This window comes from Acanthochromis polyacanthus, chromosome 1 (genome assembly GCF_021347895.1).
Source record: "Acanthochromis polyacanthus isolate Apoly-LR-REF ecotype Palm Island chromosome 1, KAUST_Apoly_ChrSc, whole genome shotgun sequence".
In the NCBI taxonomy this organism is placed as follows: Eukaryota; Metazoa; Chordata; class Actinopteri; family Pomacentridae; genus Acanthochromis; species Acanthochromis polyacanthus.
Genome location: NC_067113.1, coordinates 68,479,901 through 68,496,368, shown reverse-complemented (window position 1 = coordinate 68,496,368; position 16,468 = coordinate 68,479,901). Strand labels below are relative to the sequence as shown.

Genomic DNA, 16,468 nt, shown 5'->3' with positions numbered 1-16,468 from the left:
GTTTCAAAACGACAATAGAAAGCAAAGTCAAGAGCGCCTGTATAGCTCAATCAGTTAAGCGGGTGAACCATGTACAGGGGCTGGTCCCTGACGCAGCGACCCGGATTTGATTCCTGCTTGTGGCCTTTTGCTGCATGTCTTCCTCCTACGCTTCGCCTTCCTGTCAGTCTCTCACTTCATCTATCAAACAAATTCAAAAAAGTAACTTTAAACAAAAAAAGAAAAGCGTGCTTATTAGTTGTTCCTCCGTGTTGTTAGGGAAAAGAAATGCCGTGGCAAATGCAGTTTGTTTTCTTTTGGTAAACAGGGATACTCACTGTCTAATCAGAATCCTTTCCAACGCCCAAGCGTTACAGCGGAATTAAGTAAGGGGAAAAAAACATGCCGTCCATGTAAACCGTAATTAATATTTCCATCTATACTTGAAGAACAAAACTTTAATTCCGAATGAGTTGATTCCGAATGAAAAACTCTACGTAACTGTGTCAATTATGTACTGTAAACAACAACTGTTATCATTCAGACAACCACAGCAGATCGACTGTCAGTAACACATTCACAGAGGTCATTTAAAGCTTTCAATGATGACTGATATTGTCATTTTTCTGCTGAGGACAGTCTTAGATTGTCCCGACAGGACATAAACAGCTGTTACTGGACAGATGAGAATGATGAGAAACCCTGCAGTCTGACTGAGTGCAGCAGAAAGAGGCCATCTCTCAGGTGGGACAGCATCAGTCACACAGTGAGAGCCATTCCACAGGGCGCTCCATCACTGGGCCAAGAGATGAAATGGTGGCAAGTATTTGATTTACAGCAAAGGCTAAACAACATACCGCTGCTAGAAATTAAATGACAGAAACGTAACCATAAAGAATGAAATCTTCTAAATCTTGTTTCACAGAGAATTTCCGCCATATTCAATATTTCATTAGAAATCAACAAAAGGGAGGAAATACAGCAAGAGAAACCATTTGATAAAAGCTGCTGGTCAGCCTTTTGCAGGGCTGTGTTTTGCGTGTCCTGTTCTGCCTGTTTTGTCATTCAGCGGGATGGCCTACACTATCAGATGACGGTCCAACAGGCTGACCTCTCAGGCAGCTGCCTGCTCACATATTTGTCACTCAGCAGCAACAGTGAGTCAACATTTAAACATCCCTCTGATTAAACAGCGCCTGCAGGAATTAGCATATTAGCGATGCTGCTGGTGACATGTCCAACAAGCTCTATCCCAGTTCATACTTCAGCCTGTCTGAGATTCTGCTCACTGTTTTATGATGCTAATCTGAGCAGAACAATGAAAATGAGGTCTAGTCTTTCATCTGACTGTCTTGTAAATTTCATAGAGGTTTATCATCCACTTGCACGTCAACTTGAAGCCCAGGCAGTCTGAGCTTCATTTCCACTACCTAAGCATGTCATATGAGATTATTTTCACTAAGCACTGTTGTACATGTTTTTCTCATGAAAAATAAAAGTTCCACCAAATCTGAATCAGTTTGGTGAAATAACCGTATATGAATTGATATTTTTGTGACTCCTGTCTACAGAGGTGGAAAGTCATGCTCCTTTGCTTGCCTCTCTACAATCACACATTTGTGATCTTTCTTTGATTTGTCTTTCATATCAAAGAAATATTTTTGTGCAGTTCTGAAGTCTTACAGAGTGCCATATTATAAGATTTCGAGGCATCCTAAATTGAACTCTGATAAAAAATGATGTCATCCAGAAGAATGAGCTCAGCTGACTGCAGCAGTAATTATATACAGTGGGTACGGAAAGTATTCAGACCCCTTGAAATTTTTCGCTCTCTGTGTCATTGCAGCCATTTGCCAAAATCAAAAAAGTTCATTTTATTTCTCATTAATGTACACTCAGCACCCCATCTTGACAGAAAAAAACAGAAATGTAGAAATTTTTGCAAATGTATTAAAAAAGAAAAACTGAAATATCACATGCTCATAAGTATTCAGACCCTGTACTCAGTATTGAGTAGAAGCACCCTTTTCAGCTAGTACAGCCATGAGTCTTCTTGGGAATGACGCAACAAGTTTTTCACACCTGGATTTGGGGATCCTCTGCCATTCTTCCTTGCAGATCCTCTCCAGTTCTGTCAGGTTGGATGGTGAACATTGGTGGACAGCCATTTTGAGGTCTCTCCAGAGATGCTCAATTGGGTTTAGGTCAGGGCTCTGGCTGGGCCAGTCAAGAACGGTCACAGAGTTGTTCTGAAGTCACTCCTTTGTTATTTTGGCTGTGTGCTTAGGGTCATTGTCCTGTTGAAAGGTGAACCTTTGGCCCAGTCTGAGGTCCTGAGCACTCTGGAAGAGGTTTTCCTCCAGGATATCTCTGTACTTGGCCGCATTCATCCTTCCTTCAATTGCAACCAGTTGTCCTGTCCCTGCAGCTGAAAAACACCCCCACAACATGATGCTCCCACCACCATGTTTCACTGTAAGGATTGTATTGGGCAGGTGATGAGCAGTGCCTGGTTTTCTCCACACATACCGCCTAGAATTAACACCAAAAAGTTCAATATTGGTCTCATCAGACCAGAGAATCTTATTTCTCATAGTCTGGGAGTCCTTCATGTGTTTTTTGGCAAACTCTATGCAGGCTTTCATGTGTCTTGCACCGAGGAGAGGCTTCCGTCGGGCCACTCTGCCATAAAGCCCCAACTAGTGGAGGGCTGCAGTGATAGTTGACTTTGTGGAACTTTCTCCTATCTCCCGACTGCATCTCTGGAGCTCAGCCACAGTGATCTTTGGGTTCTTCTTTACCTCTCTCACCAAGGCTCTTCTCCCACCATTGCTCAGTTTGGCTGGACGGCCAGGTCTAGGAAGAGTTGTGGTCATCCCAAACTTCTTCCATTTGAGGATTATGGAGGCCACTGTGCTCTTAGGAACCTTGAGTGCTGCAGAAATTCTATTGTAACCTTCGCCAGATCTGTGCCTTGCCACAATTCCGTCTCTGAGCTCCTTGGGCAGTTCCTTCGACCTCATGATTCTCATTTGCTCTGACATGCACTGTGAGCTGTAAGGTCTTATATAGACAGGTGTGTGCCTTTCCTAATCAAGTCCAATCAGTTTAATTAAACACAGTTAGACTCCAATAAAGAAGCAGAACCATCTTGAGGAGGATCAGAAGAAATGGACAGCATGTGAGTTAAATATGAATGTCGCTGCAAAGGGTCTGAATACTTATGACCATGTGATATTTCAGTTTTTCTTTTTTAATAAATTTGCAAAAAAAATTCTACATTTCTGTTTTTTTCCTGTCAAGATGGGGTGCTGAGTGTACATTAATGAGAAATAAAATGAACTTTTTTGATTTTGGCAAATGGCTGCAATGACACAGAGTGAAAAATTTCAAGGGGTCTGAATACTTTCCGTACCCACTGTATGTGTGTTGTGCGGCAGAGGGCTTCAGCTGTTTAGAGAGTTAGATTTCACAGTATGTTATTTTGTGAGCAGGACCCAGTTGGATTTGTTTCTTATTTACAATCACTCTGACACTTAGAGATAATTAAAATTAGCATGTTTATAATGCTAGCATGTTTATACTGTGATTTTCCCATCCTATCAGAGACAGTAGGCTAGTTAACCTGACAAAAATCTTGTTTTTAATCAGTTCCAATCCAAATATACACAGGGACTCTGCTATCTGGCCAAAAAAATACATCATTGCAACATTCTAAAGCTGTGTGTGGCCGCAGGAGTGAAAGAGAAAATGACCTTTACTCAAACACAGTAACAAAAAAAAGTAATACAATTTGAGGTCAGGAGCTAACTAAGAGGACGCGGTGTTTCCAGCTGTGTTATTGAATTCACAGTGACTGATTAAAAGGGGTTTCTCCATTACCAACGCAAAACGTACACATTCATTATTAACGTCTATTTAAGACTGATGATGAGCATCTGCTTGAAGTAAAACTCACTTTACAGCAGAACAGTAAGCCTAAACATGAAGCCAGAGTCATAAAGCGCTATCTTCATCTACAGAGTCCTGAGGGCTGAACTACGAAGCAAGTTCTACATAGCCAGGCATTCTCTGTGGAAGGGCTTGAGAAAAACTAAAGGCCCAGTCAAAGTTAACAGGTATCATGAAGTCTTTTTAATCTACTTTCTTTGTCAACTCAGGCTCCCTATGTCAGACACTGTGTGCGTTCATTTAAAAGGGGACGTTTAAGGCGTCATTTGACTGTTCTGCACAAAATACACTGATGGTCCCGCCTACTTCAGTCGTCAGGCTGTTTTAATAGAAGACATTGAGAAATCTTACAATTTTTGACAGTAAAATGTGCTGCCAGGCAGGCAGGAATGCTGGTAGAAATCTGCTGCACATTAGAGCTGTTACACTTTAAACCTCTTATATTTAAATATGACATTGTGTTGAAATGAATGTATGGCCCATAATGCAGGATATTACTTGAACTTTTGACCAAATCAAAGTGAAGTTAATAATACTGATTGAATATTCTCTGTAATAAAACCAGTAGAATAATCCGTTTTCTAATCTGTTTTATCAGCTGCAGTACCAGTAGTGAAACGTCAGGTTCCTAAAGCAGCACATACAGTGTGCGATATTGTAACTATGAGGTTTCATTCAGTGGTTTTAGGAATGACAGCTCAACAGGTCTGCAGATGTAACATATTCCCTCTGCTGAGTATGTGTATCACTTATAAAGAAAAGATTTAAATGGAGACACTTCTTCCAGCCAAAACTCCAAACACAGCCTGCTTCAGACCAGGTTAGCTCCACAGAATTAGTTATCATGGTGATGTAGCCAGGTTAAAGAGTCCTCTTCCTGACATTGAAAACTGTGACTTTAGGTTCAACATCCCTGCTACCCTACCTGTGAAGCCTGCCTCAGCCCATTTCCTTAGTTTGCGTTTGGTTTTTCAAAATCCACCTCATATGTCCTGCATTTGGTCCTCCAAATTGTCTGAACCCTAACACCTATAAATTTCCAGCACCTCAACATACAAACAAATAAGTTGAAATAAAAAAAATCTTAAAAAAAAAGCTGAACACATTTTTACTGATACATTCAGTGTCAAAAGTTTTGTTTCTATTATGTACTCCAGACAGTTTTATTTTTCTCTAGAAAAACCTGTTGTACAGAAATGAGGTACATTCTTTGTACAGGGTAAACAGGATAGAAGAAAGTTGCTGTACCTGTGAAAGAGGACAGACTTGACCAGTGTCACCACATCTCGACTTGCGTTGTAACCTGCACATACAATGGCCACATGGATGGTCTGTGGAAGAAATGACAAAAGTGAAAGAAAATATGTGAAAAGGACTGGCTACTAAAGACAGAAGTATTCTTAATACTTGGACAGTGGAGAAAAACATGAACAGAAGTGGAATGGCTGAATAGAAATAGGAGAAAAAAAAAGGTAAACGAACTACAAAGCACAAAATATTGCCATTTTCCAGCAAAGAATAATAATAATCATAATAATAATAATCATAATAATAATAAAACATTTAATTTATAAGTGCCTTTCAAAACATCCAAGAACACGGAACAGAAAATGCAAAGTTTAAACACATTCAACAACCCTAATTCTAAGCCTTAACGCACATGAAAGGATCAAAAGAGGAATCCGAATCAACCATAGTAATATCAAGTCATCTGCTTATGGTCTATTTCCTTGCAGCTCCACATTCTCAGTGTTGTTTACCTCAGGCATGAAACCCTCTAAAGCGGAACCAATGTGATGTCATAATATTTCACTCAACAGTTCAAACGCTGCCTGCCTTATTGCTGATTAGCACAGATGAGAAACAATTCCCTGAGGATGTGTTCATACAGTTGTGCTCAGAAGTTTATAAATCCTGGCAGAATTGGTCAAATATGTACCATTCTTTAATGAAAACATGAATGATCAGCGTAAATACATTTGTGCGATGATAAATAACTTTGTCTGACCAACTAACTATAAAGAAAGAAAAGTTTTTCCACGATCAAACAGTTTCAAGAAAAAATGACAATATTTCACAAATTTTGCCAGGTACACACGTGGACAAAATTGTTGGTACCCCTCAGTTAAAGAAGGAAAAACCCACAATTCTCACTGAAATCACTTGAAACTCACAAAAGTAACAATAAATAAAAATTTATTGAAAATTAAATAATCAAAATCAGCCATCACTTTTGAATTGTTGATTAACATAATTATTTAAAAAAACAAACTAATGAAATAGGGCTGGACAAAAATGATGGTACCCATAACTTAATATTTTGTTGCACAACCTTTTGAGGCAATCACTGCAATTAAACGATTTCTGTATTTGTCAATGAGCGTTCTGCAGCTGTCAACAGGTATTTTGGCCCACTCCTCATGAGCAAACAGCTCCAGTTGTCTCAGGTTTGATGGGCGTCTTCTCCAAATGGCATGTTTCAGCTCCTTCCACATATGTTCAATGGGATTCAGATCTGGGCTCATAGAAGGCCACTTTAGAATAGTCCAACGCTTTTCTCTCAGCCATTCTTGGGTGTTTTTGGCTGTGTGTTTTGGATCGTTGTCCTGTTGGAAGACCCATGACCTGCGACTGAGACCAAGCTTTCTGACACTAGGCAGCACATTTCTCTCCAGAATGCCTTGATAGTCTTCAGATTTCACCGTACCTTGCACACTTTCAAGACACCCTGTGCCAGATGCAGCAAAGTAGCCCCAAAACATTACTGAGCCTCCTCCATGTTTCACCGTAGGGACAGTGTTCTTTTCTTCGTATGCTTGGTTTTTGAGTCTATGAACATAGAGTTGATGTGCCTTACCAAAAAGCTCCAGTTTGGTCTCATCTGTCCAAAGGACATTCTCCCAGAAGCTTTGTGGCTTGTCAACATGCATTTTTGCAAATTCCAGTCTGGCTTTTTTATGAGTTTTTTTCAGCAGTGGTGTCCTCCTTGGTCGTCTCCCATGAAGTCCACTTTGGCTCAAACAACGACGAATGGTGCGATCTGACACTGATGTACCTTGGCCTTGGAGTTCACCTTTAATTTCTTTGGAGGTTGCTCTGGGCTCTTTGGATACAATTCCAACGATCCGTCTCTTCAATTTGTCATCAATTTTCCTCTTGCGGCCACGTCCAAGGAGGTTGGCTACTGTCCCGTGGGTCTTGAACTTCTGAATAATATGAGCCACTGTTGTCACAGGAACTTCAAGCTGTTTAGAGATGGTCTTATAGCCTTTACCTTTAAGATGTTTGTCTATAATTTTTTTTCGGATGTCCTGGGACAATTCTCTCCTTCGCTTTCTGTTGTCCATGTTCAGTGTGGTACACACCTTTTCACCAAACAGCAGGGTGACTACTTGTCTCCCTTTAAATAGGCAGACTGACTGATTATGAGTTTGGAAACACCTGTGATGTCAATTAAATGACACACCTGAGTTAATCATGTCACTCTGGTCAAATAGTTTTCAATCTTTTATAGAGGTACCATCATTTTTGTCCAGGCCTGTTTCATTAGTTTGTTTTTTTAAATAATTATGTTAATCAACAATTCAAAAGTAATGGCTGTTTTTGATTATTTAATTTTCAATAAATTTTTATTTATTGTTACTTTTGTGAGTTTCAAGTGATTTCAGTGAGAATTGTGGGTTTTTCCTTCTTTAACTGAGGGGTACCAACAATTTTGTCCACGTGTGTATGTAAACTTATGAACAGAACTGTACAAGTAAGTATAAAGGAAAATCCTTGTTATTTTTTGTAGCCTTACCAGAACCATTTACTTGAAAATGACTGCACTGGAAATGATCATTTTTACCCTTTATAGTATGGCACAAAATTGTGCATTCGTTGCACAATGTGCAAAGACACATGGATCTTCACAAAGGAACGTTCAGACAACAGCTTTCAATGCATATACATGGTAAACTGGTGTAGAACTAACGTTTTCATAGTCTCACAGCTGAGATACCTTCATTGCAAAACAGTCACACTACATGCATGAGGGTACTGAACTGGAAGCAAGGAGGTTAACTTTAGTTTAAAAGTGGAAGGGTCCACAGTTTCTACAACTGGACAAGGTGCATGTAGTTGTTGCTCTCTTCAAAAACCATGTGGTTCTACACTGGTAGTCATCTTCTAGCGATGAACTATTAAAGCAGAGCTCTACTTTAATGTTGTGAGATGTCTCATTTACAACACTGGGTACAAATGATCTGTGGCCTCATTTATAAAACATTGTGTAGGATCCATACTAAAGTTTGCGTATGCCGAAAATACGAAAAGGGCGTATGCCCTTCGCCCCTGATTTATAAAACTTTGCGTAAGCACAGCTGCAAGCAATTTCTTGATAAATCACACACCAGCTGGAAGATTGCACAGGTGGATCCACCTCACATTCCGCCCACAACACACCCACATTTTACCATGAATGGTCAATGCAAAGTAACTCATGAATGTATCTGTATATAAATAAGCTGCTGATCCACGGCATTTCACGCAGAGCCGGCCGGCGTCTTTTCACTGCTGTGCGTCAGGATGAATGAATCATGTGTTGACCCAGGCCACCCTGCCACTAAATTTGTTATGATCATGTCCGATGTACATTTAATTTGTAAACTGATTGAATGTACATTTTTTCGGTTCACATAGACAAATTCATTTTCACTCGGGGGTTGTGGTGTGAAGCATGTGTGCCTGCGTGCCTGTACAGGGCTGATTAATGGTTGGACGCTCATCCCATTCGGCCGCATATGGATAAGTAAACAAAATTCTTTACTTTTTTTTGCCTTTTTACTGTGATAGTTGCAGTGAAGAGTAACAGGAAAGAGGGAGAAGAGTAGGGGGAAGACATGCATAAAAGTGCCGCGGACAGGAATCGAACCCGAGCCACTGCGTCAGAGACCACCCCTGCAAATGGGTCTTCTGCTTTCCCCGATGAGCCAAACGGGAACCGAGTGAGCAGTAAACAAAATTATTTAATAAAGATCATCGCACCGGCCCCAGATACCGGCCCTTCGGTCAAACGACCGAATGAAATAATGTTCAATCCGCCCCTGTTAATATATGAACATAGTTCTGCAAATACAGTCGTCAGCCGAATGACGCACTACAGGAACATCTACAACAATGAGGGTTTATGATTATCCGGCTCCACAAGTCTAATATGTGATAACAATAAAGGTTTGAGATCAATCTGGTTTAAATTCGCCACTTCACCCTCCGGCACTGCCGTTCCCTCTGTCTCCAAAATGTGCTTAAGCAAGCATCAAAGTTGGCGCACCGGTGCGCACATTCTCACGCCAAGTTTGTCTTAGAAATCACAACGTACACAGCGTACGCTACTTTCTACGCAAAGTTTGTGATTTACGCCCTGTTTTGTGCGTAAGGAAGCATCAAGAATCAAGGTTGGTGCACCGGTGCGCAGATTCTCACGCCAAGTTTGTTTTATAAATCACAACCTTTTGCGTACGCAAGCTTTATAAATGAGGCCCCTGAACTGTATCATGGCATGGAGGGTCCATATGTGCTGTGGGGGTGATTAGGCTTGGATTCTTTGGCCACAACAACACAATTATCACTCCCCATTAGATTTGGCTCCCTATGACTTCTTCCTCTTCTCCAAAATAAAATTCCTCTTGAATGGTTGCTGTTTTACACAGTTTAGGAGATTCAGCAGCCACTGCAGACAGTGTCTCACATTTTCACAGAACAGGACTTCCAAGGAGTGTCTTAAGTGTTGCAGGAGCACTCAGAGCAGTGCATCATTTCATAAGGACAATACTTGTTGCTGTCCAATTTAATTTAGGTACACTTTATATGTTTATAGTCTCAGAAATGCTTGATTGCTCCTAGTAAATCATCTGTGATAGTACTGTCCAATGTAAAGCTGTGTTGAGTCACTTTGCATTCAGAAATGTTCATATGTTGTATATATAACATAACACTTCATTTACAGTGGGAGCAGGACTCCAGATTGAGATCAAAATATTTGCATAGTTACCCTTTGTGTGTAAGTAAAAAAATTATTATTAGGCTGATTTGGAGGTCCTCTGGCCGGCTCAGGCAGCTACTGTGGTGTAATTGTGGTTGAAAATAATACTTTTTTTCCCCATTGGCTCAGTCAGTCTTTCCCTGCCTGGTGTTTGAAACAATCCATTTTGTTGTGACTGTGTTTCAGTGATGAAACCGATCCAGAAGAGAAAGTACTACATTTAATTACAATGGCTAAGGCATGGCTAGGTCTGAAAAAATATATATGGAGTTTCAACAGCAGTCACAATTTTGGCTACCTACAAATAAATTAACATCGACTAAGGCCATGTAGATAAAATCACTTGGTTTCATCTTGAGAAAAACTGACATTAGAAAACCGTATTTCACTGTTTTCCAATCCATTTTTTTTCAAACAAATTCACCTTCACCTGCATGCGAGGCATTTATGGAACACTGGTATGCATTGTTTAAATGTATACTTATATATACTGATTTGTAATCGTTCACTATGTGTGGGAAATGAAATATTTTTGATCAAGGACTGAAATGTCACATTATTTAACAAGCTCTATCACTATATTGTTACCTCAGACAACACTGTGACCCTCGCCTGACTTTTGTAAGCACATCTACCCGACCTACTAGTGGTGTACTTTTCTACTGCTTCAGCTTGTAGCACATTTTTATGCTGCACAATATGATTTCTGCTCATTTCTCAAACTAAAACACGTCTTATTGCAGGAAGACTTCCTTTCTTTCAGCTGATTTTTCAACACTGAGAACATTATGCTGGATTTTTCCACTCAGTTCTGGGTTATGGATCCAATTATAGCTCCAAATGGCTCTCCCTGATGCCAACTTGACATGTCAAAACTCTATATGCATTTTCTTTCCCCCTCTCAGAGTGTCTACGGTCGTCTCCCTGCAGGGCTTGGGCTAGCTGAGTTAACCCTCCAAATGAGCAGAGGTCATGTTCAAGCTTTGCTGGAAGGGTGCTACAGTCAGACTGCCCTCTCTAGATTTCTCCCCTTCCAACACTGAAGGAGCTCTGCTCTCCCTGCAGTCAGCTCACATTTCAACAGTGCCAGGCTATAGCTAAGACTGCCGTGTGAGTGGCAGCTGATGTGGGAGGAAAGTACAAGGTGGTGATAAGAAACCATCTGAGGGCATATCCTTTCTCAGAGTGCCATACACAAATCACACACCTGCCAGGGAGAAAGTATGAAGTGTCTATGTGATGGGAGGAAATCAGCTCAGAAGCTCCCGTTTCTCTTGTACTCTTTGTCTAAACTGTACTAGGATGTGAAAATCGATCAAAATACAATAAATCTTTAGAATATTAATGCATAAGGCGAATTTACTTTTTTTTTTTAAATATATGAGATTCAGCTATAGAAAATTACTATACCAATGTATTTCCAGTAATGTGAAAAAATGAAGTACTTGAAAAGGACAAAACATAACAACGAAAGCACTCAGAGAGAGCAGCACTCTGCCAAGGCTGCTCAGTCGTTGTATGATTTACGACGGATGAAATCTTTAAACAGGCTGTGGTCCTCAGCGGTGGATTTGTAGTAGTATCGCAATCATGTGATCATCAGCAGGCAGCTGATGTAGTGTTCACTTGCTGTCATGGTTACAGTGATGCCGTGCCGCAATCTCACAATGATACAGAAATCTTTAACAAATGTGTGGATCCAGACTATAAGCTGCATCACTGCCAAAATCTAATCACTTGGTCTGTGTGTCACTATTGACCCTGAAAAAGTCTGTTTGTCTGTTTCTGACTAATGTTGTGCAGAGACAGACAGACAGACAAACGACGGACAGACAAACCAATGCTGATCATTACGTAACTCTGCTGCATTCCGTGGCAGGATAATTAAGTCAAGAACAAAATAGTTGTTTTTCATTATATTTGAGCATGCAACCATTTGATCTTCTTCTGATAAAAGTAATATACACTAACAAATCACACACAAAAATATCATTTTTGTCATTTTACTATTTCAATGAATAATAAAAAACTGAATATTAACATGGAGAGAGGAAGTACATTTTTCACACCTTTAGCTCCATAAAATTAGACAATGACAATGATTAGAACTTGCATAGGGACTGACAGGTGGAATTTGTCATATTTAAACCTCTTCTATCTAGCGCCTGCTGTTCTTTTTGAGTGTGTACTGTCATCTGCTAAGATCGAAGAGCTCTCTGAAGCCTTCACAAAATAGGGTGTGGATGTCTGTTGGTTTAAGGGTTTTAAAAAGAGCTCCAAATAATCGTAATGAGTTTGTTGCACTTTGAAGAAAATCGTGCACAAGTGGTGGAGATTTCACTTGACTGCCAGTATGTCCAGGGCTCTAAGATATCGTCACAGGATCTGCAGGTAACTCTTGCAGCCACTTGTGTCAAAGTGCTGCATCTACAATCAGAAGGAGATTACACAAACCTGACCTGTATGGGAGGGGTGCCAGGAAAATGGCCTTTGCTGTCCAAAAAAGAACATTAGAACAAAACCACAGTTTGCCAGAAAAAATATAGGCAAAGGATAGGCCTTTCAGAATGAAGTCTTGTAGACAGACAAATCAAAAACATCAACCAAGGAATGGTTCAGAAAGAAGAAATGGAGAGTTAGGGAATTACACAATCAAAGCAACTCTAAAGGGGCAGTACGTACAAGAAAACCTCAAGCGGCTTGTAACTGAAGGAGTGCCCTATTGAGGGGCGAACCAAATTTCAGCAAGCCAGTTTCAGTAATGATGGTCAGTGATGCAAAACACCAACATTAAATGACTGACTGACGCTAAAGGTGAACGCTAGCTTCTTTTTCTTTTTACATGACTGCATGTTTTTCCTCATGTCCTGGCTGTAAAATGTGACACAACAAAGTTGCTTCAATTGATCTATAGTGCTTTATTCATTTAAACACTCATTCAAGGTTAACATTACAGGAATATTAGATTAACCTGTTAAAAACTGCTGTTTTGTGTTTGGAAACACTGCCGGCATCTGTGTAAATATCATGCACTATTCAGCAACTGGGATACGAATGTTTATAAAGATGCATATGAAGAACCAGAACATGGGAGTGCAGAAGGATCACTATGAATCCACAACACATTCCCTGTATGTTCACTTCATTGGCCAAATATTCTTGGCCAAGAAAGTGGACTCGAGTGGTTTCTCAAAAACCACAAAAAGCCTCATAAACTGGAATATGTATGCACTGTCTTTGTCTGTAGTACAATGTGTCGATAGTACATGCAAGTTTAATTTCAGCAGTGATATTCACTACGCAGCTTTGTCAGAATTTGTAAATATCCAATTGTACGGACACTGATCCAAAAGATCTGGTTATGATAAATATTTTAAATTCTTTTTATATTATTCTTTTTTGAATCTTTTAGCCTTTATGATCGTGTACAGTGGAGAGACAGTGGGGAAGGACATGCAGTAAACGGTCGTGGGTCGGACTCGAACCCATAATCGCTGCATCGGGGAATCTGTTGAGCTGCAGGGGCACCATATATTTTTTATTGTAAAAATTAACATATCACAATATGTTTGATGATTAAAATTTTAAATAACTAACCAGCTAATATATATATGTTGGCCTCACACATGCAGTAGAAGCCAGGCTACTTTGCTTACTATTGTGGAGGCACATTCTTCTTTAAAACCAAAGCCCAGATTGCTTAACAAAAATGTAGCTTTGCCACAACAATAAAAAATTGCATACTTAAAAGAAAAGCGGATGGACAAACGCTGTCAACATTCAGCAGCCCATTTTACAGTACTAAGAAAATGTCCTGCTTCTGCACCAGGACATCAGAGCAGCTCTTTGTATAGGCTGTTCCAGTCATCTTCCAGGGAGCTAAAAGGTGATGTGCTGTGGTGTTGTGAGGTATCTTTGTGGAGATCACAGCATGGCTGTGTGAAAGCTGTCTGAGAGAAGACCATTTCCCAACAGCAAACTGTCACTGCTGGAGGATTTGGCTCATACAAGCCAAAAGGCAACATGGTTTCACAATATGCTAATGGACTGTGGTTCTTCGAAGCAACGTCAGAGGTCATAATGCATTACTGAAGAAAAAAACAAGGCTTTGAATTACGAGTAGCCAGGGGAACATTTAGTGGCTATAACAAAACAAACGGTATGAAAACAGATATGACAAATGTACATTCCATGTCTCACCTCACACTTATCCACCACTGGCTGCTGCACACAGTCTGAGCTGTTTCCCACTGCTGCAGCTTTCTGGCCCTCATTGTCGCCAGTGCCTTCCTCTGAATGGGTTCGGCTTTGGTTGCCATGGTTACTGCTATTTGGAAGGCGTGCAGACGGGCTCCTAGGTGGCCGACTGAGCTCCCGGCGTAGTGCCCTGTTCTCTTCCTCCACCGCACGGACTCTCAGCTCTAAGGCCTGCCGCTCACCGGCTCCACCCACCAGCGTGGATGACTGGGCTTCCAAAGGAGACAGGGGAAGGGGCTTCACTGTGGGTTAGGATAGAGAGAAACAGTTTCAACATGAGAACATCAAAAGCTTGATGTCAAGCATAGCTGAAATTTAACAGTGAAGAAGTGAGCAAGCCACATAAACACAATCTTCCGATATGCCATGCTTTATTGCATCATGTGTGTTTCTTATACAAACACTTCTGTTACTTTGAATATGGAAACTACGTTTTGAATTCACTTGATCTAATTGATTGCTATTTGAAAAAATATTATTATTATTTGTATATATTTCTCAGTATGCCAGTTAAAATTTATCAACATTTTTCATAGCGGTGTAACGGTACACGTATTTGTACCGAAACGTTCAGTACAGGCCCTTTCGGTTCGGTACAGAGGTGTACCGTGGTACGAAAATTTTAATACTGTTAAGAATGGCCAATGTACAGAATTGTTTTAACTGTGAAACCTAAAACTTCGTAGTGCCCACAGTTGCAGTGGACCTTCTTTGGCTCACAGTGGCGCAGTATTGCGGAACTAAAAACAAGTAGGACTTCCAGGGAACCACAGGATGTGACGGATCGTTATTACCCTGCCGGCGCTTCGTGGCTAATGCTAGCAACAACAAGAAGACGCTCCAGCGTCATTACAATCACCCGTTTGGGATCACTTCAGTTTCCCAGTGAAGTATGAAAAAGTAGAAAAACAAGTGGACAAGACGAAAGCCGTATGCCAACACTGTGAAGCGGTCCTCAGCTATGTATCCAGCAACACGTCAAACTTAGACACACATTAGAAAAAGCACCATCCAAGCATAACTATCCCCTCTGCTAGGAAAAAACAGCGAACTGTACAAACAACGCTCCCAGCATCATCATCAAACCCTGCCAAGCAATTCAGAACGGGATAAAGCAATAACCAAGTCCATGGTGTTTTCATAGCAGCAGATCTACGGCCATACTCTGTTGTTGAGAACTGAGGCTTTAAACTCATGATGAAGGTCAGCTTATGTTAACTTTACATTATTGCTGTGCCCTTTGCTGTAGATAAATGACTATATTGTGTATTTTTTTAGCCTACTAGTATATTTATGCTGGTAAACAAGAGCCTAACTAAATGGTGTTGTTATTTAAAAACAAGCAATTACATTAAAATATATTTCCTATTTTAGGTGATAGAGTCCTGTTATGAAGTTCCTTCTCCTCTGTCTTCAGCCAGAAAGTCATACCAGCTCTGATATCAGCAGATTTTTTTTCAATTTTTCCCCTTAACTGAGAACCAAACCGAACTGAACCATGACTTCTGTACCGAAATATTTACCGAACCGTGATTTTTGTGTACTGTTACACCCCTAATTTTTCATAATTCTTCTGTGAAAACCACCACATTATGCAGGCTGTGAAATGTCTCTTTAAATGTGTGTTTCAGAGTCTGCACTAAACTTTGGGAAGGAGTGGGCAGTCAAAATATAAACTGCTGGGCCTGGTTGTTATTGACAAATATAGAAACAAACTGGGCTTCAGGATGACAAATGTGTAAAACGTTGATCTACAACAGATCTGCCACCTCTGGTTTGAGGTGACAAATGATCCATTCTCCCTGGACAAAGCAAGTCCTTGGTGCACATATTCAACAAGACATTAAGGAGAAATGTATGAAATGTGCATTTACTGTCCCAGAACAAATTCTTATGAATGCAACTCAAATTTCTGCTTACTGCTAAGAGGTGAGTGTTTTGTTAATAACACTACACAGTAAAATGATGGCTTCCCTACAAGATGGCAGAAGACAATAAGTCAATTGAATGACATAGTTCTGACCTGGACACAAACTGTGGGAGTGTGATTACAAAGAGTCCTAATGCAGGGCTCTACTCTGTACTCTGTACCTGACACACTGTCTGCACACTTATGTGTAAAATGTGGAAGGAGTCATACTGAGGAACAATGTTCCTGGCTGACAATGACTGACGGGTACAATAACAGTAGCATAGCAATATAAAAAATGTAGTGCAACCTTTAGATGTCCAAAACCATCCATCCATTATCTATACAAC

The 16,468-nt window shown here is 40.4% G+C and overlaps 1 protein-coding gene across 1 annotated transcript in view; it reads right to left on the bottom strand.

Moving 5' to 3' along the window:
• Positions 1-16,468, bottom strand: part of large1 (LARGE xylosyl- and glucuronyltransferase 1) — a 179,401-nt gene that overhangs the window by 96,124 nt on the left and 66,809 nt on the right. The window contains exons 3-4 of the mRNA XM_051953994.1: positions 14,153-14,451; positions 5,179-5,261 (exon numbers count right to left, since the gene is read on the bottom strand). Coding sequence (XP_051809954.1) covers positions 5,179-5,261; positions 14,153-14,451 — 382 coding nt within the window. The remainder of the gene's footprint in view (positions 1-5,178; positions 5,262-14,152; positions 14,452-16,468) is intronic.